The sequence below is a fragment of the Mya arenaria genome, chromosome 11, assembly GCF_026914265.1.
Source record: "Mya arenaria isolate MELC-2E11 chromosome 11, ASM2691426v1".
NCBI classification, from domain to species: domain Eukaryota; kingdom Metazoa; phylum Mollusca; class Bivalvia; order Myida; family Myidae; genus Mya; species Mya arenaria.
Window position 1 is genome coordinate 70,000,639 of NC_069132.1, and position 21,462 is coordinate 70,022,100.

General features: G+C 32.6%; 1 protein-coding gene across 5 annotated transcripts in view; it reads left to right on the plus strand.

Annotated features, from left to right (window-relative positions):
* Window positions 1-21,462, plus strand: part of LOC128209589 (HHIP-like protein 1) — a 37,173-nt gene that overhangs the window by 11,552 nt on the left and 4,159 nt on the right. Inside the window, exons 3-9 of one of the 5 annotated variants that reach the window (XR_008257030.1) lie at window positions 110-294; window positions 4,055-4,192; window positions 4,403-4,541; window positions 5,717-5,859; window positions 7,461-7,542; window positions 10,070-10,336; window positions 15,118-15,206. Coding sequence is in view for 4 of the 5 variants with exons in the window: in XM_052913682.1 (XP_052769642.1) it covers window positions 110-294; window positions 4,055-4,192; window positions 4,403-4,541; window positions 5,717-5,859; window positions 7,461-7,542; window positions 10,070-10,203; window positions 15,118-15,533 (1,237 nt within the window). In the remaining variant the exon portion in view is untranslated. Of the gene's footprint in view, window positions 1-109; window positions 295-4,054; window positions 4,193-4,402; window positions 4,542-5,716; window positions 5,860-7,460; window positions 7,543-10,069; window positions 10,337-15,117; window positions 15,558-19,497; window positions 21,289-21,462 lie in introns of those variants that run through there. The other 4 variants (XM_052913685.1, XM_052913682.1, XM_052913686.1 and 1 more) reach the window with 4 other exon arrangements.

Consider the following 21,462-nt stretch of genomic DNA (forward strand, 5'->3'; position numbering starts at 1 on the left):
AGTGCCACCCCTTTGTTACAATTCCAATAAAGGAGAAAACAAAAGAAACACTCTCTAATTTGGTAGATTTAGACATTATACACAGCAAATTGTTTTCATAACTTTTCAGGAATTCTCTGCTCGGGAAAGTACTGCGTATAGATGTGGACAATGTAGACTATGTTAGACGTACAGAGTACAGCATTCCACCAGACAATCCGTTCGTCAACGACATAAGGGCTTTGCCTGAAGTTTATGCATACGGTGTCCGAAACATTTGGAGGTGTGGAAAAGACCGAGGGGACCCTATCACTAGTAAGTTTTTTTTTTATTATTAGAATTCAAGATTTTGTACTTGTATATTCAAAGTCCGCTGGCTCGATATTCGAGGCTTACAGGCCAAAATACTTTCAGCCACACAATTACTGAACCAAATGGGAATTCTTACATATAGTATAAAGAGTTTAAAAAAATCAGTACTTTTCATCAAGTTTCGAGCCAATGAAGAAATCAAGCTAAGAGATATAGAGCCAACAGGTTTTAACTAACAAGAAATAAAACAAAAAACTTCTTGTTTGAGTTACCCACCCCTACCTTATAAAAAGGTGTCTACGTGACTGTTTTTGTACTCAATTGGTTAAAAAGATCAGTTTTTTTGTGCATGTGTTTTACTATGAAGTTTAAGAAGCTTAACCTGAAAATTACTTTTGCACCAATTCCCAATTATGACAATAAAATTCTAACAAAGCCTTATAAGAAATCCACCTACCTACCCTACCTTTTTTTGGACAAGATGTAACCTTGAACCACAAAATAAATTTTCTTTGGCCTTTTTATAGTTCATTTTTTGTCTGTCCGACCTGTGTCCATCCATCCTACCCTTGTCTAGAGAAACACTTCAAAACTACCGATGAGTTTTAATAAAACTTCAAACATAGACAGAGGGCAATATGGACAAGTGCAGTGGCCAAGAACCATAATCCTAGCTTCAGTCATTGAATTGTCTCCCCCTTTCACTTAACAGTATGCATTTAAAGCTGGATTCTCACAGATTTACAATTTTGACAACTTTATTTTTATCTTTTGTCTTTAAATGAGATATTAAGAATGCACAGCTAATTAAATTCTCACTTTTTTTATCATATTGCAGCCATTTTAACAAAGACGCTATAACTAAGTATTTTAATATCAACTTGTGTTAAACATTGTGTTATGGGGCCAATTGTATTAAACTGGATCAATTATCCGCAGGTTATCTTTTTATTAGTTTGAATATGCAAGCATTTTAATTGGTCAACGGATTATTGGATAAATAATGACCAATCATTGAACATTTTGACTACTTTTTACCAAACCTAAAAATAGCTGTTTTTTATAGAATTGGCTGTGAGTCACTAACTATATTGAAAGTGTTATTTAAAATTTTAAACTGTCTGTGTTGAACATTCCCAATAAAACAGTTTGCTTTAAGATTGATAATATTGTTACTAATGGATTTACCAATCATCAATTTGATCACTGATAAGATGTTCCTTCATACAATTGAATCTAGAGTAGAATACCCATCATCAAAGTAGTGCTTAATGAATCAAAATATTTATTAGCATATAATCCACAATGTCACTTTATTTTATAAGGTTAAGTCATTTTGAAGGACCCAAGGCTCACTGTTTTGAATAAAGATAAACATTTAATGCATTCTAAGTGTTATCAAATATTTCATTTAAGATAGATAATTCTTTTTCGATTCTCTTGTTTTTACTTAAAAGTTAACTACCTGACAGAATAAAACTTTGCATCTTGTTTAAGAAATTATTTCACATGCTTTTCGATGAAATATCATGTTATTTTCACTTACGTTATTTTTTCTGGCAGGGAGAGGTATGAATTCTAAGTGTTTTTGAGCATTCACTTATAATGCTGTGTTGAATCTTTTAAATGACATCATGACTTTAAATGCTTCCCTGACATGTGATTTTCCAAATAACAATAATTTTGTCATTAAGAAAGACAAAGAAAATTTGTTGAGTTTTGATGTAAGATCAAAATAAATTCCACTTGCTGATCACAGGAAGCAATACTTTCATAATATTTGATGGCGCAGCAAATATTCTCTAAACAATCATCATCATTCATTACAACACCCCTGGTTTTCCCTTTATGAACTTGATTTTATAACCTAATTGACTTGGATAATTAACCTGTTTCTAAAGATAAAATGGCAAAAAAACATGTGGAATATCAATTTGATCTTTGTTCTATTTTCTTATCATTAACACCTGGTAAATATAATCTCTAATCAAAGATTAGTGAATGAGTCTGATGCACTTAAAGTGACCTTATTACACTTGGATTGGTTCCAAAAAAGAGGATACTATATCACAATTAGCTATGTTTGTTGATTAGCATTTGTTAATATGATAAACATGTAAATACCTGCTCTATTTGTGTAAATGATATTTTATTTATATATTTCATGCTATGCAACTAGATCGAATTATTATGATTTATGAAGTTATGTGTATTTTGAGCTGGTGACCTAAAATAAGGGGTTTGAATACTTAAAAAAAGGTGTGTTTACTTAAGTAGAGCTGTACAAAGTTATCTGGAGTAAATCTTATTTCAAACAGAAGAGTTCATCAAAGCCTAGCATGCATGATCTTACAATCAATTTAGATGTCAATAGAATCTAAGAAGTATATAGTTCTACCCTTGTTCCAGAAATTAATCAGATATTTCACAGCTTCAAGCACCTCTTTTGTGATGAAATGGTGATAAAACATGATGAGGCACTAATTTCTAGAGATATGAAACCGTAATTGATGAACTTTTTATTCATGTTTTTCTTTGATAAGGTCAAAACGGGTATTTAGCATTTGACCTATATAGTTTACTGAGGGCCTTTTTATCAAGATTACAAGGGGTGATTTTGTTCCCTATCGATATGGTAGATGCGGAACCGGTATTGAAGAAGATTGGCAATATCAGTACAGCTTCAGTATACATGTAGATGGTGTCTCTTAGGTACAAAATTTCTCCAAGGATTATTGATAAAACAGCCTCCCCCCTTCTCCCCCACCCCCAACCACACATGAATCTTGAGATCTAAAGAATTGTGTAAGCTCTTTTAAGTATATTTACTATAATGACTCTATTTTAATTAACAAGCAAATACAACATGGGTTATTATTTTTTTACCAAAAACTGTCTAGGTTAATCATAAAATATTTGTCATGGCATGTGGGCCTTTTTATACCCCCACAAACAAACTTGGAGGGGGTATATAGGAGTGAGCTTGTCGGTCGGTCTGTCGGTCGGTCTGTTGGTTTTCATAGTTTCCGGATGATAACTCATGAAAGGCTAGACAGATTTGAAAAAAAATTTGGTACAGAGGTGTAACATCAGAAGATACAGGTCAAGTTCTATATTGGGGCTGGTGGGGCCAAGGTCAAGGTCACTGTTACTAAAATAGAAAAACGGTTTCTGGACGATAACTCATGAAAGGCTAGTTTTTCTTGTCAGTAGTGTAACTTCTAAATTACTCAACAGATTTAAACAAAACAATACATGCATGATAAAAGAAGATGCAGTGTGCAGTAACCTTGGAATTATTGTCTCTTTTCAAAGGAATGGTTTGCCTTTCCTGTGTCCAGGCGGCATTTGGGGGTATTCGTCACTCCTGTGACAGCTCTAGTTATTGTTGTAATTGTTGTAGTTAGTTTCATCTTGATATATTTTACAAGTATAGTGAAGAAAGTATATCAACTTATGCTCTTAGTAACTCTTGTCGGTATGATGTTGCGCAAGAGTGTGGTCTTGTGATATTGTGAAAATCAGAGAACCAGGAGAAAACCCATTTGTCAGGCTTGGTGACCACCAAGCAAACTTACTTGCGCCCAGGCCAGAAATGAAATTCAGGTTGCTTTTGTGAAAAGCGAGTGCGCCAACCACAGGCTAACCAGACCTTGTTGTAATATTGTTGAGTTATTTCCCTTGGCAACAGGACAGAAATAAGTCACTGTGCTTATATTTATTATGCCAGTTATATGGGAATAAAAGAAACTATTTTTTGCAGAATTTGGAAAAGGTCGCATTGTTTGCGGAGATGTTGGGCAGAGTGCCAGAGAAGAAATTGATTTGATAGAGAAGGGAGCTAACTATGGGTGGAAGAAAATGGAGGGTACAGCCCCTTACTGCTCTGCATGTAAATATGGTAGGTAGTGCTTGTTACATTATTCTAAACCTAAATAAGTTAATATTTCTGAAATTTTTGCAGTTATTGGAGAGCTTATTTAAGATTGAATAAGAGATAAGATGTGTACTGGAAATTAATATTTGAAACAATATATATTGAAACAAGAACATGGTGTTAAATTATACATGTGTTTTATTAATATCAGTTATTCCTTTTGCTACATTTCAGCATCAGGAGGAAATGTGACAGCCCCCATCTGGGATTATCCACATTCCTTTGGAAAGTCTGTGACCGGGGGCCATTTTTATCGCGGTTGCCAAAGCCCAAATCTCCAGGGCTACTACATATATGGGGATTTTATGAGTGGGTATGTGGTTTTAAGTGTTTTTAGTTGATTGAATCTAGATTGAAAATTTAATGTATAATGCGAAAAGAAACGTTTGATGTTGGTTTAAAAAAATGACTTTATTGATGTTTAGACCAAAAGGTCTTTTTCAAATTCTTTTTCAAGAAATTATTGAAAATTACTTTTTGGCCGAACTAAAGGGTTTGTACAGATTTATTTGATGAGTAAGGAATAACAGTGATAAAATAGGAGAAAATATAAATATTTCCAAAATTTCTGTTTTGTACGAAAGTGATTGCATAGTCTGTTATTTTCATTACAAACAGGCAGTCAGTGCGTTTGATACTGGTTAATGTTTTTAACAGATACAGACTGGTTTTTCAATCATCAATTTCTTTGACACTAATTAATTCATTAAACCTCTTCTGCCTTTTCAATCATCTGTTGTTTTTACGGACAGGAAACCTACAGAGAATTACTTAATTATATGCCTGCATAATCGTGCAGAAATTGTCTGTGTCATAGGTGTGGCACATTTGTATAAAAAACACAGCATTAATGGACTCATTCATGTTTGTTATAGTCAGACAGCTTAAAAAATTAAAAACTCATTTATTTATTAGCTATCCTGGCCCACTTTTGACCATGAGTACAATTTTGCAAACACATTAATGTTGTGCTTAGATGACCTTGACTGTGACCTTTTGACCTACTTTCTTATTTTTGAAGCTACAGCAATGGAATTTGGACCTTGTCTACAGTTTTGATAATAAATATCAATGTTGTCCTCTGATGACCTTCACTGTGACCTTTTTACCTGCTTTCTTATTTTTGAAGCTGTAGCAATGAAATTTACACCTTCTCTACAGATTTGATAGTAAATATCAATGTTGTCCCCTGATGACCTAAACTGTGTCCTGTTGACCTACTTTCTTTCGTTTTAAGCTACAGCACTGAAATTTGGACCATGTGTACAATTTTGAAAACAAATATCAATGTTGTCCTCAGGTGACCTTTACTGTGACCATTTGACCTACTGCAAGAAAATATGGGATACAAATGTATGGAAATTAAGAAGAAAAAAGTCCAAATAATAAATGCTTATGAATGAATTTGATGTAAAATATCAAGCACAAGAAGTGCTCAACAACTTCTTTTATATTAATAAGTTGACACTGAGACCATGAATTTTTCAGGCGTCTTTTCCGTCTTCTCCACCATGCCAACAATGACACGTGGACAAACAAGGAACTGAAGATGTGTGCTTCGAATGTCTGTGTACCCCCTCTCGTCAACGACTACGCCACCAGCATCATATCATTTGGCGAGGATGAGGAGGGTGGGTATAAAATGTTATTTGGATCCTAAAGAACTTAAATTGGGTGTTTCTGATATCTGTAACCACTGCTAATGACGAACTTTTATACCAGCATCATATCAGCAAGGATGAGGATGGTAGGTCTATAAAATTAGTATATAAGGATTATATGTATACTTTGTTTGGAAGTTTGGAAGATAGGCATAATTATATAAATCTGACCAAAGGGCACGAGTGGGGGAACCAGAAACAAGCCTGAAAGGAAACTGGGAAAGATGTTTTGAAGGGAGAGAATCAGAAAAATGGCTACTCTTTCAGTGTGCTTTAAACTTGAATTGTCAGAGGTGTAACACAATTTACAATAGAATTACGGAACAGATTTATCTAAATTTTGTCATAAATGATCTTTAGTATATAAGTCTTCATTTCTTAATATATTAACTTCCATTTTAGTCTTGAAATGTGCATGTCCAAAAAAATGTTTTTGCCATCTGCTACAAAATTTGAAGTTGCTTCATGGTGAATGGCAGGCACTTAATTGGCTGAGAGCTATTTACAGGGTTGTTGTTGTATAAATTGTAATAACAACACCTGTGATAACATAGTTTTACATACTATCTAAGTGTTTTTACATCAAATGTTTAAACGCCTCCCTCTATTTAAGATATGGCCTTAAAAACACTTTTAGTTTGGGTTGCCTGACCTGAGGCTGCCTACGAAATAAAGACCCACCCTGCGGTTTTAAAGTCTGTCAGTTTTTTTGTCTTTTTTTTGTGTATTTTAATATCTACAGGTAGTTTAAAAAGCTTGATACTGCATACTTCATTTACGCCCTTCCCCAATGATGACAATAAAGTTCTAGCATAAAGCCTAACAAAAAAAACAAAAATGAAAAAAATATTCTCCCTACCAAACCTGTTTTTGGACAAGATGTAACCTTAACCAAACATATTATTTTTGCTTAGGCTTAAATGCTTTCCACCTAGTATTTCACTGAAACAATCTCAATCTTAATCTAAAAGTTTTTAATTCAGTGGAATACATGTGTATATGCTACCATATCTGCAGTTTTCTGCAATTTGACTAAGATGTTGTACTACGTTCTGTAGGTACTTATATTTTTGATGATTTAGGCTCCTTTGATTGTATTCATCAAATTTGCATTGTGGTAAAGTTCATGTTGTATTAAACCTATCAAAAAAAAGTTGTTTAAAGTGACACTCATATTTAAAATCAACAAATACACATGTATAACAAACATTAATTTTGAGTGATAAGGCTTTTTTAACTACTTACTAAATAATGCATTTATGGAAAATATTAATTACTGATAACAAGATTGTAACAGTGTATTTAATACTGTAAATGCACACTCAGGTATTAAATGACTGGTGGGTCCTAAATGATTTACAGTGATCATCTATCATCGCATAAGGTAGAAATACTGTGTTTTCTGCACCTTTCTTTCCAATTAGACAAAGTATCCTTCATTAGAACCATTGTTTTCGATATTAATTAATTCCTTTTCGGTAAATTAAAACAACTGTATTAATTGTGGTACATGTACATCTTATTTGGGAGTATGAGTGCATCTTTAATATAAATATTTTTTACCATTTCAGGGGAGGTGTACATGCTGTCAACCGACTATGCCTCCACAACTGTTCGTGCCGGAACTGTTTACAAGATTGTCGACCCCATCAGGTAAGCTTATTGCAGTTGTAAAGTTGTTTTTCGTGTCCTCATTGTTGATAGAATGCTGTACTTCTTATCTTTTATTAACCAGGTTTTCACATAGTGAAACCTGATTATTAGAATGACGAACGTTAATGTTCGGCCGGGCGGGCGGCATCAAACTCACCTATGAAACTGAATAACTTTAGTAAGGGTTGACATATATTGACCAAACTTGGTCTATAGAAAGAGTTTTGGGGTACCTTTCATGGGATTGTGTTTGGGGTCCCTAGGGTCAAGGTCAAGGTCACTGTAACTAAAAATAGAAAAATAGTTGAAACTGAATAACTTTAGTTAGGGATGACATACATTGACTGAACTTGGTCTATAGGAAGAGTTTATAATGACCTATCATGGGATTGCATTTGGGGTCCCTAGGGTCAAGGTCAAGGTCACTGTTACTAAAAATTGAAAAACGGTTGAAACTGAATAACTTTAGTTAGGGATGACATATCTTGACTTAACTTGGTCTATAGGAAGAGTTTATGGAGACCTTTTATGGGATTGTGTTTGGGGTCCCTAGGTTCAAGGTCAAGGTCACTGTTACTAAAGATAGAAAAACGTTTGAAATTGAATTACTTTAGTTAGGGTAGACATATCTTGACTAAACTTGGTTTATAGGAAGAGTTTATGGATACCTTTCATGGGATTGCATTAAGGGTCCCTAGGGTCAAGGTCAAGGTCACTGTTACTAAAAATAGAAAAACTAAATAACTTTTGTTAGGGTTGACATAACTTGACTAAACTTGGTCTATAGGAAGAGTTTATGGATACCTTTCATGGGATTGCGTTTGGGGTCCCTAGGGTCAAGGTCACTGTTACTAAAATTAGGAAAACAGTTGAATCTGAATATCTTTAGTCAGGGTCCACATATTTTGACCAAATCAGGTATAAAGGAAGAGTTTATGGATACCTTTAATGGGATTGCGTTTGGTGTCCCTAGATTCAAGGTCAAGGTCACTGTTACTAAAAATAGAATAATGGTTGAAACTGAATAACTTAAGTTAGGGTTGACATATCCTGACCCAACTTGGTATAAAGGAAGAGTTTATGGATACCTTTCAATGGATTACATTTGGGGTCCCTAGGGTCAAGGTCACTGTTACTAAAAATAGAAAAACAGACACAGCCTGAAGTTCTTCTGTTAATCATTAAAAACCTGGTTTCGTCGCATTGCGGCGTTTCTTGTTTTTGTAAATTTCTAAAGGCATTTTGGATTGTAGTACTCATGCACATGAAATATTTCACTATTCATTTGCACAGTCATCAGAAACCTGATTTTTAGCTCGACTTTTCGAAGAATATGGAGAGCTATACTACTCACCCTGGTGTCGGCATTGGCGTCACATCTTGGTTAAGGTTTTGCATGTAAGTCATTATCTCATTAAATAGATCATTTATTGCATTGAAACTTTGGATATGTATTCCCAACTATCTAACCTACTAAATTAATGAAGATAACAATTATTTGAATATAATGCAAAAAATGGGCCTTTATTATTTGACTTAGAAATTCTGGTTAAGGTTTTGCATGTAAGCACACATAGGTTAATATCTCAGCATCTACTTAATGTATTGCATTGAGACTTAATACAATGGTACTCAACCATCTAATCTACTTAAATAACCAAGTTAGAAAACTCTAGTCTGCATTAAATTAAAATAATGGTCCTTTTTTATTCGACAAAGAAATTCTGGTTAAGGTTTTTCATGTAACCACTTTTAAGTCAATACCTCAGCGAATACATCATGTATTACATTGAAACTTTGTACACAGGCTCCCAACCATTCAACCTTCTTAAATAATGAAGTAAGATAACTCTATCTTCTATATTTTATAATGTTTGCCCCTTTATTATGCGAATTATAAATTCTGGTTAAGGTTTTGCATGTTAGCACACATAGGTTAATATCTCAGCAACTACTTGATGTATTGCATTGAGACTTTATACAATGGTACTCAACCACCCAACCTACTTGAACAACTAAGTTAGATAACTGTATTTTGCAAATAATGGCCTTTTATTATTGGAATATTATAATATAACCTATAATCCTTTAATGTATTGCATGCTATTTCCATCAAATCTGTATTTCATTAAAGGCTGAATGTTTTTGAATTTTACACAAATCTTTGCAGGCATCATTCTAATCTAATTTTACATTGATCCATGCATGTTTTCGCCAAAACTTTTCGATCCTTACACTGAAAAGCTGCGGAATAGTCGAGCACGCTGTCTCTATGACAGCTCTTGTTTCAGTTCTCAGTTATCACAATTAGAATATTGGATGAACAAGTCTGATTCCTTATACTTTTGCTTGCCATCAACAAATGTAAACAATCTTCTACATAAAATTAATTATCTGAGCATGTCGTTAAAGCAGTTCACCAGGCTTGTGCTTATTTTGGCCACTGTGTCCAGTATTTGCATATGTAAGTGTTTTTATCGTATCTTATTTTCAAACTGTTTGACTCTCTATTTTTCAACCACATAAGACGTGGAAATCCACAGGACTGCAAAGGATATGATGTCCAGACTCCACCAACAATAACTACGCCTCAAGAAAACACGCCTCAAAAAACCACAGCTACGGTCAGCCATGCTCCATCCACTATCCCCCCTGTGGCTGGTATGTTGTCTTCATGCCTGTTTGCATGGGTACTGGCTTGTACAGTAGGGCACTGGCTTTGACAGGAAGTTGCTCTGGTGCATCATGGGATATGAGCTAAAAAGGTTATTGTCAACTATGTTTATGTTTTAAGGTAAGGAAGGTACTGTGAATGAATTAAACTGCTTAAAAAAATTAATATGATATCTGTTCAATAAAAGAACCTGAGTCCTCTTCTTTTGAACTACAGCTATTATTTTTTCTAAGGTGCAATTTATTTACAATATGTGATACACTTGTCATTTTTTTTCAAAACATAGAAGTACAATTCCTAAATGAATGGATTTTTACAGACATTGCTCAGATTTGGCAAAGTTTTACATGTGGCAAAGCCCTTAACCTGTCTTGCCCAGGGACTTTCACAAGAATACAATGAAAAATACATGGACAAGCCCAGTAGTGGAATATTAAAAGATAAATCCTGTTTTGGGACACAAGGCAAGGGCCCAAGCGACAATGAACTGTAGACACATACAAACTAACATCACATACACAAATACGAACACCAAAAGCAAACTGACATCACATACACAAATACGAACATCAAAAGCAAACTAACATCACATACACAAATACGAACACCAAAAGCAAACTAACATCACATACACAAATACGAACACCAAAAGCAAACTAACATCACATACACAAATACGAACACCAAAAGCAAACTAACATCACATACACAAATACGAACACCAAAAGCAAACTAACATCACATACACAAATACGAACACCAAAAGCAAACTAACATCACATACACAAATACGAACACCAAAAGCAAACTAACATCACATACACAAATACGAACACCAAAAGCAAACTGACATCACATACACAAATACGAACACCAAAAGCAAACTAACATCACATACACAAATACGAACACCAAAAGCAAACTAACATCACATACACAAATACAAACACCAAAAGCAAACTAACATCACATACACAAATACGAACACCAAAAACAAACTGACATCACATACACAAATACGAACATCAAAAACAAACTGACATCACATTAACAAATACAAACACCAAAAGCAAACTAACATCACATACACAAATACGAACACCAACAGCAAACTAACATCACATACACAAATACAAACACCAAAAGCAAACTGACATCACATTAACAAATACAAACACCAAAAGCAAACTAACATCACATACACAAATACGAACACCAAAAGCAAACTGACATCACATACACAAATACGAGCATCAAAAGCAAACTGACATCACATACACAAATACGAACACCAAAAGCAAACTGACATCACATTAACAAATACGAACACCAAAAACAAACTGACATCACATACACAAATACGAACATCAAAAGCAAACTGACATCACAGTAACAAATGCGAACACCAAAAGCAAACTAACATCACATACACAAATACGAACACCAAAAGCAAACTGACATCACATTAACAAATACGAACACCAAAAGCAAACTGACATCACATTAACAAATACGAACACCAAAAACAAACTAACATCACATACACAAATACGAACACCAAAAGCAAACTGACATCACATTAACAAATACGAACACCAAAAGCAAACTAACATCACATACACAAATACGAACATCAAAAACAAACTGACATCACATTAACAAATACAAACACCAAAAACAAACTGACATCACATTAACAAATACAAACACCAAAAACAAACTAACATCACATTAACAAATACAAACACCAAAAACAAACTGACATCACATACACAAATACGAACATCAAAAACAAACTGACATCACATACACAAATACGAACATCAAAAACAAACTGACATCACATTAACAAATACAAACACCAAAAGCAAACTAACATCACATACACAAATACGAACACCAAAAGCAAACTAACATCACATACACAAATACGAACACCAAAAGCAAACTGACATCACATACACAAATACGAACATCAAAAACAAACTAACATCACATACACAAATACGAACACCAACAGCAAACTAACATCACATACACAAATACAAACACCAAAAGCAAACTGACATCACATTAACAAATACAAACACCAAAAGCAAACTAACATCACATACACAAATACGAACACCAAAAGCAAACTGACATCACATACACAAATACGAACACCAAAAGCAAACTGACATCACATACACAAATACGAACACCAAAAACAAACTGACATCACATTAACAAATACAAACACCAAAAGCAAACTAACATCACATATACAAATACGAACATCAAAAGCAAACTAACATCACATACACAAATACGAACACCAAAAGCAAACTGACATCACATACACAAATACGAACATCAAAAACAAACTAACATCACATTAACAAATACAAACACCAAAAACAAACTGACATCACATTAACAAATACGAACACCAAAAGCAAACTAACATCACATACACAAATACGAACATCAAAAGCAAACCAACATCACATACACAAATACGAACATCAAAAACAAACTGACATCACATTAACAAATACAAACACCAAAAGCAAACTAACATCACATACACAAATACGAACATCAAAAGCAAACTAACATCACATTAACAAATACGAACACCAAAAACAAACTGACATCACATACACAAATACGAACATCAAAAGCAAACTAACATCACATTAACAAATACGAACACCAAAAGCAAACTGGCATCACATACACAAATACGAACATCAAAAGCAAACTAACATCACATACACAAATACGAACACCAAAAGCAAACTGACATCACATACACAAATACGAACATCAAAAACAAACTGACATCACATTAACAAATACAAACACCAAAAACAAACTGACATCACATTAACAAATACAAACACCAAAAACAAACTAACATCACATTAACAAATACAAACACCAAAAACAAACTGACATCACATACACAAATACGAACATCAAAAACAAACTGACATTACATACACAAATACGAACATCAAAAACAAACTGACATCACATACACAAATACGAACATCAAAAACAAACTGACATCACATACACAAATACGAACATCAAAAACAAACTGACATCACATTAACAAATACAAACACCAAAAACAAACTGACATCACATACACAAATACGAACATCAAAAACAAACTGACATCACATTAACAAATACAAACACCAAAAACAAACTGACATCACATTAACAAATACAAACACCAAAAACAAACTGACATCACGTACACAAATACGAACATCAAAAACAAACTGACATCACATTAACAAATACAAACACCAAAAACAAACTGACATCACATTAACAAATACAAACACCAAAAACAAACTAACATCACATTAACAAATACAAACACCAAAAACAAACTGACATCACATTAACAAATACAAACACCAAAAGCAAACTGACATCACATTAACAAATACAAACACCAAAAACAAACTGACATCACATTAACAAATACAAACACCAAAAACAAACTGACATCACATTAACAAATACAAACACCAAAAACAAACTGACATCACATTAACAAATACAAACACCAAAAACAAACTGACATCACATTAACAAATACAAACACCAAAAACAAACTGACATCACATTAACAAATACAAACACCAAAAACAAACTGACATCACATACACAAATATACACATCAAAAACAAACTTACACCACACACACACACATACAAATATCACAAAAAAACATACCCTCATCAAAATTGCATGAACCTTACTTTTATTGATAGAATTTAGGCAAAAACATTTTTCAATTTGTATGAATTATTCCTTAGAGCATACCTGCTTGTGTATATGTGTGTATATCTGAAAAATAAATGCAATAAAGTATTTAGATTAACAAAATAGCACATGTATGTTGTTGGAAAGCACTTTATAAATAAACTAACTAAATATATGACTTGAATTTTAATGATGTAGCTAGGCAAGAGAAAAAAATAATTGTGGATTCTCATCCAAAAAAAATACAACCCCTGCTTTAATTCTTTTTAAGGATAAAAGAATTGCCTTTGTCGTGTAGTTGAGGTCAAAATAAAAAAAATTGTGGTGAAAAAGTTAAGTAAAATCCACCCATCTCCCAATTTTTGGTTTGTCTGTTTTTTCAAATAAGTAAGGTTGCTTTAACGTCATAGCCTTGGTCACTGTTATTGTCAGAGTTCATTATATTTGACCCTGGCCATAACTTCAGAACCACTTAAGATGTACATATGAAACTTAATACACATGTTACCTGTCAGTGACAATAGGAACATGTTTATCAAGATCCATAACTATGGGTTAAATAAAAATTGAGTTATGCCTTTTTATCAGCTGAAATTAACAAACAACAAATGAGCTTTGAAATCCCCTTTGTCGATTGCTGTATGTTTTTCCATTTAAGTCCAGATGAGAATCTAAAAATTATTTTGTTCAAGCTAAAAATATGTTCTGAAAATTGAGGTATCCAGTGTTCAGTAAAATGTGAATTGTTGAGGCCTAGTGACCCCAAAATATGATGTTGGTACATTTGATAGGATTTTTATCAGAAACATGCTTTTTTAGCCTTGAAAGATTGCAAAGTTGCTGATTATTGTGGAAGTATAAAACAAAATTACATTTTTTTTGTCATTTATATTTGTTCAGTTATCAGCAAGAAATGCCCTTTTAAATGATAACAAATTATACCAACAATCATAGGTTCACCTGGTATCATCCAAAATTTATAGTTATTGCCTATTGATTGGTTAAAAGAAAAACTGATTATTTAAACATTGGAACCTTATAAATGCATTTTTTTGGCTTGCATGATAAATTATGGTTTGGCTTAAATATTGTAGTTGCTATAATTAACCAAAAAAAACACATTTTAACAGGTGATAACTCTACAACAGAAGACCATCAGATATCCACCAACAGTGCTGATCTTACAAGTATTACAACAAATTTGGTGTCAACTACTACAATTTCGAGTATCATTTCGAAGTCAACTTCCACAATTCTGAGTATTAGTTCAACTGCTGCTATTCAAATTAATAACACAAGTCCAGCTTTCTCAAGCAGCGAGAGTTTGCCAAATACACATACAACAGAACATGATCTAGTTAAAAATACTGCACAAGAATCAGGTACTACTGTAAGAACAAAAACAACAGTATATTCTCCAGTGAGTTCAGCCAGTTTGATGAAATTTACCCTGAACTCAAGTGGACCAATGTTAATCATACATGTATTTATTTGTTTCTATATTTACAATAATGGTCATATTGATGGAATACTGACAATTGACTAGCATACTTAATGAAAAAAAACACCCTTTAGAATCTCGTATTCGGGGGGGGGGGCATTAACAATATGTTGAAGTACTAATTCAACTGAAACAGTGTTCACATATTTCACATATTACCAGTCATAATTTGCACATGTGTAGCAAAGTTCCTAACAATGGATTGAATAATAACCAAATTATGCCCCTCGTCGGACTTATTTAATAATTAAAAATATTTTGATGTTATTCTACAGAATCATTGATCACATATTACCAGTCACAATGTGTTCATGTATAGCAAGACCCATTACAATGGATTAAATTATTTTCAAATTATGCCCCTTGTTGGACTAAGAAAAACAACAATCAAGTACTGGCATTTTTTGCCTCACAGCAAGCATGTTACAATCATTTATAAACCGTCAGTGGCCTTTATTGATCATTAAAGTTAAGAATTGAATTTCTACATGTATATGAGCAAGTTTTGTCAATATATTTTGCACCATATATTTTGGAGTATTTATTTTAAATTGGAGAAATTGACTTTCAAAAAGTCATGCATCAAAGTGGCATTTTCAGCAGCTTGATTTGCTTGGTTATGTATGTATTAGGACAATTTTTTATATGGTTGCAGTTGGTGCAGGATTGTTTGTTATTGTTTTTTACTGCATTCAAAGGCCAAACAAAAATAAAGTTGTGGTTCCTGTTACATGGTTAGAAATAATCAGGCTAGGTTGGTAGGGAAACCATATTATTAAGGCAGTTTTTTTATTGTCTACAAAAATGTATGTATACTGTTTTATTGTTAACATTAATATAATGTCCCCTAGAATCTTACATCATACAAATAAACTTTATATCTATATATGTGTACATATTTTTACTCTTACAAAAAACAGAATAAGGGTTATGACTAAATAAAAAGGTATATCAGGGAAATGTGCCCACAAAGTTATTGGTGTTTGGCCTTATGAATTAGCAATAACAGCTGGTGTTGTTTTGAAAAATGTTTTACAAATTTTAAATGTCTTGTATAGCTTTTATATTCATATTTGTAGTTTCATGTTTTAATTTATATCAAGACTGGCATGTATATTTTGCATTATATGTGGTACCAGATTATGATCCACAAAAATACTATGTCTTTCAAATGGTTCCTAGGTTTTCTTATCAGGAATATTAATCTCTATTTTTTAGTATCCAATATTTACACATTATTATAGAGGTACATGTAGTTTTGTAACAGGTTCATATTTAATGATGAAGACGTCAGGGGAAGCTTATTAGAGAGACATTTTTAAATAATCACAAATGGCAATATCTTGTCAACTGCCCATTCAAGTATTGTAAGATTTTAATAGAAATGAAAAAGGGACTCTCTCAAAGATTGGAAATTAGCAACAACTTTTAAGCTGAATTCAAGTTATGGCAGTTGTAAATAGAGCCCAAAGTTAATTTACTGAAGGCATGCACCATTGAGAAAGAAATGGCTATTATATATATATATTTTTTTTTTTTTTCAAAACTAATACCTTTGAAGTCATATACTTACAAACTGCGTTAGAAACACAATTTTGCAAAGGTCATAGAGGGACACAAGTGCATAGCTGTTAAAATTTCAACACTTTCAATGCCAGTACATGACACATTTTTAAACTGCAGGACTGGTGCTTTTGCAAAATCTGATATTTGTTTCCCGTTCAATATTGATCATGTTGTCTGGAATATCAAGAAATACTATATATTGGCCTTGCAAGATCAACTTCAATGTGAAAGATCAATATGTATTGTGTTTTAATTGTTATTACTTGCTAAAGCAACTATGACAGAGTCCCTTTAAGTCAAATATATGTTAACTGCCGTCAATGCTCTTTTTTACCATACATCATAATTATGTATTAGATTTGTTATTCAATTTTTACAGTTGCATCCATGTCTGATTAATTCCAATATCCCACAACTGTCTCCCTTTTGTATATTTCTCTTTCATGTATATTTTTTAATACTTAATGCTGAAACTTATTTACTATCTTTGCTATGTTAGTAAGTTTAGTTCAAATTCAATGCATTTTTTATACAATTTTATATAGAATGATTTATTTTGGTAAATATATTAGTAAGGATATGTTACTTCATTTATCTCAAAAACACCAACATAACTTTATCTGTTTATAAATGAATACATTTGTTATATTGGGTTTCTATCACTGACAATTGTCTCGAACAATAACAGGCACTCTGTTTGGGTATGAGTGGTTGATCCCCAAATTATGATAAAGGGGCTTAGACCCCTTATGGAATTATTTCAAAAGTCATAAACTTTTTTTCCACCTCAGTTAAGTAGATCCAGATAATTGATTATAAGGTCATGCTGGAAATCCTTATCTTGCCCATGGGCAAAGATACATAAGTACCCGTATGGAACTACTTTTTTATTGTCATCACGCGATTAACTCCCTTGTTGACGACCGCGGACTGTAGCGCCATGAAACTTTTTTTGGCAATATTTAAAACCAAATAAATCATTTCTTGTTTAAAATGGCACTCAAAAATGTTTTCATGCTGCATTCAAGAAATATTCAGAATTTAAAAAGTGCTTTATCTATTGACATATTTTAAATCATTGCTCGCATATCTATTTGGACAACCACAAATTATTACATATCTTAAAACAAATTATTTTCACTACGCACAAAAGAGTTCCAGAAAAATAACACATTTTTAAAACTTCCTTTTAACTGAGGTGGGAAAAAAGCAGCCACAATGTCCGCTGGTTTATCCCTGCCCCCACGAAAGTTGTTCTGCGGAAACTTGGTAAGCCTCGTTTCTGCAAAACACCCAACGCTCCGGTTGCGATGAGCCTATCTTACACAAGCAGCCATGAAAGATAATTAAGGTGACTTATAGGCCGATGGGCCGGGTGTAATTGTTTAAATTATTTATATTTGTATTGATTTGTAATGATGTAAATATACACATGTCACTATAATAAAATAATTACTTACTTACTTATAATCTCAACATACTTCCTACTGTGTTTGATACAAATTTCTAAGCAAAAATCAGTACTTACAACTGGACAAAAGTCTGACGTTATACAAGCTTACATTCATTCTTTGACTTTAGAACCCTTTTTATTAAATATTAATTATATACTTTAATATACACTTGGGTAACTTTTTTCCATCTTCACTGTTACTCACTTTCTCAATAACAAGCTTGTCTGTTTTTTCTTAAGAAAATAATTTAGGTATTGGCCCACAATTTATAATTTGTTTGGTGTTTCACTTCTGACTCACAAAAATTCTTGCCGCCCCGATTTAGCATTATTTTGGCTTGTGTGGTCATTGTTTTACATTTGCTTTGTACATATAAGGAGGCAAGGAAGTAAAATTAATAAGAAAAAAAACGTCTCTACATACCCACAACTTAAAATGTAGGTAAGGAAAATGCCAAACAATGAAACTGTGGCGTTGTCATTGTGGTGCATCAACGGTAATATATATTTGGCAAACACTTTAACAGCGTTCAAGATATATAACTTATGTTAACATTGTTCAAATGACATTAGGTACATTTTGACCTTTTTGTATGAAATCCCATTACTCTTAAATGCTGTTAGAGCCATTCCTGTTGCCAAACTAAAATCAGTTGAACAGACAAGCGTTGACAACCACTTGTGCAAATTCCATGCAGCAGTTACTTCCGTTTGCGGTACAGTAAATCTCTGCTGTAACGCAAATCATGCGACAATGATAAAAATAACATGATTTCATTCAAAATTAAATTTTTCTTTATTTTGATTTTTGGGGATTTTTTTATCTTGAAGCCTTAGGTGATAAAACTTGAATTAAATATTTGATAGAATTGAATGTGAGAAAAATAAAAAAATAAATATCTGCTCGCCAATGGAGACCACTGTAAAGGAGATTACAATTTGTGGTTCTCCTGTTTACTCTTCTAACTTTCTTTCTCACGTTTTGCTTAGCCTCCACTGCTCCTCCACTTTTACCTACTCCAGTCATGACGACGCCACCGCCTGTATCCACGACAACGCAGCTTCAGGTGTCCGTGTCATATGAGACTATTTTGAAAATGATTCGCCAATGGATGGCTAGGAGTCCAAATTTCGGGACTGGAAGGACTGTTTTCAGAATCGCTAATGTAAAACCATGAGTTTTGGCTTTATTCAAAATGCCGAGCATAGCATTCGTTTAAAAATTCAAAATGAAATCGGATTTTTCTTTTAATATTAAATTGTGTTAATTCCTATTTTGTTTAAAATAAACAAATGTTTATAACATGTTACTGTATTTTTTATATTTTTCTTTCTAAAGGTACTATTTCAGAAATGATTTGTCTTGGTCACATAAACCAAAGGTTTCAGATTTGTTAGACTTTTACTTAATCTTCATTAGTGACTTTATGTTTTTGAAAGGTATTAAGTTTGCAACCAAGGGTGGAATTCGATATTGGTCATATTTGGATCGAAGGACAATGTAGCCAATCAGATAGCGTGGTATTAATAACCGACCAATCCAATGAATGAAGACAAAGCTGTTTAATGGATTGACCTAAGTTGCATATTGAATGCCACCTCTGAATTTGATTTGCTAAATAAACAATCCGGCAAATAAATAAACCATTCAACTGTAAGGTATAGCATACATTTTTGTAATAATTCCTTTTGAAATGTTGGTTATATTTTTCAAATGTAAAATACCAAAGTGCCTGTGATTGATTTAATTTCTCTTTATCATAAATGTCAAAGTGTATTATCAAAGGTTAAAATGATTACACAAATGTAGATTGTTTGTCAAACATTAAACAAAAAATTATAGAAAATGTTTAAATGATAACCTTAATAATTTTGGTAATTTAATTGAGGTGAATATTAAATCAACATGTTGACAGACTTTTTGTACTTATAATTTTGAACAGCCGTGAATCAGCTGGGAGTTCAAAACACAATACATTGTTTAACATGAATCAGAAAATTTAAAACACAATAAATTGTTTGACATGAATCAGAAAATTTAAAACACAATAAATTGTTTAAGATGAATCAGAAAATTTAAAACACAAATTGTTTGACATGAATCAGAAAATTTAAAACACAATAAATTGTTTAACATGAATCAGAAAATTTAAAACACAATGAATTGTTTAACATGAATCAGAAAATTTAAAACACAATACATTTTTCAACATGAATAAGAAAGTGATGGTTGGACACAATAAAGACTGTTACTGTGTTTCAGGACTGTTAATTAATCATACAGGTAGTTTGTCAAACAACACATTCTACATTGTAACTATAAAATGACAAACAACGCTGTATAACAGTAATGTTCTACAAACTATTTCATTTTTGTTTGTTTGTTTATTTAATTATTTCTAACGTTAAGTGCTTTATTATTTAGTACGAGGTAAAAGGTTTATCCCTCAAATTTTATGTTTGTGATTCATTTTTATGCATTGATTTTAAATATTAGAATCATTTTATATGATTGTGTAAACAAGTTCAACAAATTTCTACGCAATAATATTTGATGTCTGACTACAAATACATATCATTTTACGCATGTTCAAAACTGTTTTTATGTCTTGAGTTTGTTGAATCAGTCCGTCTTCTTGAGTATTGTAGATTTTCGATCTTTGTATAACACGGCATGAGTATTTGTTACAGATTTGATTGAAAATGGGTTATGTTTTAGATTAGAATTGGCATGTTTAGCATGGTTTGTTAAGATCCGATAATAAATCTAATCATACCGAGTGTTCTGTTTTGGTTGGTTTGCTTTGTGATGATGAATGGCTTATGTACACTAATACGAGTATAATATGCATTATGTCTGATCTTAGGCATCCAATCTTGTAAGCTAAGGTCTGTGAAGATCGACAAAAAGAATCTACATAAAATTGACTCACTCTAAAAATTGATGGTTATGGA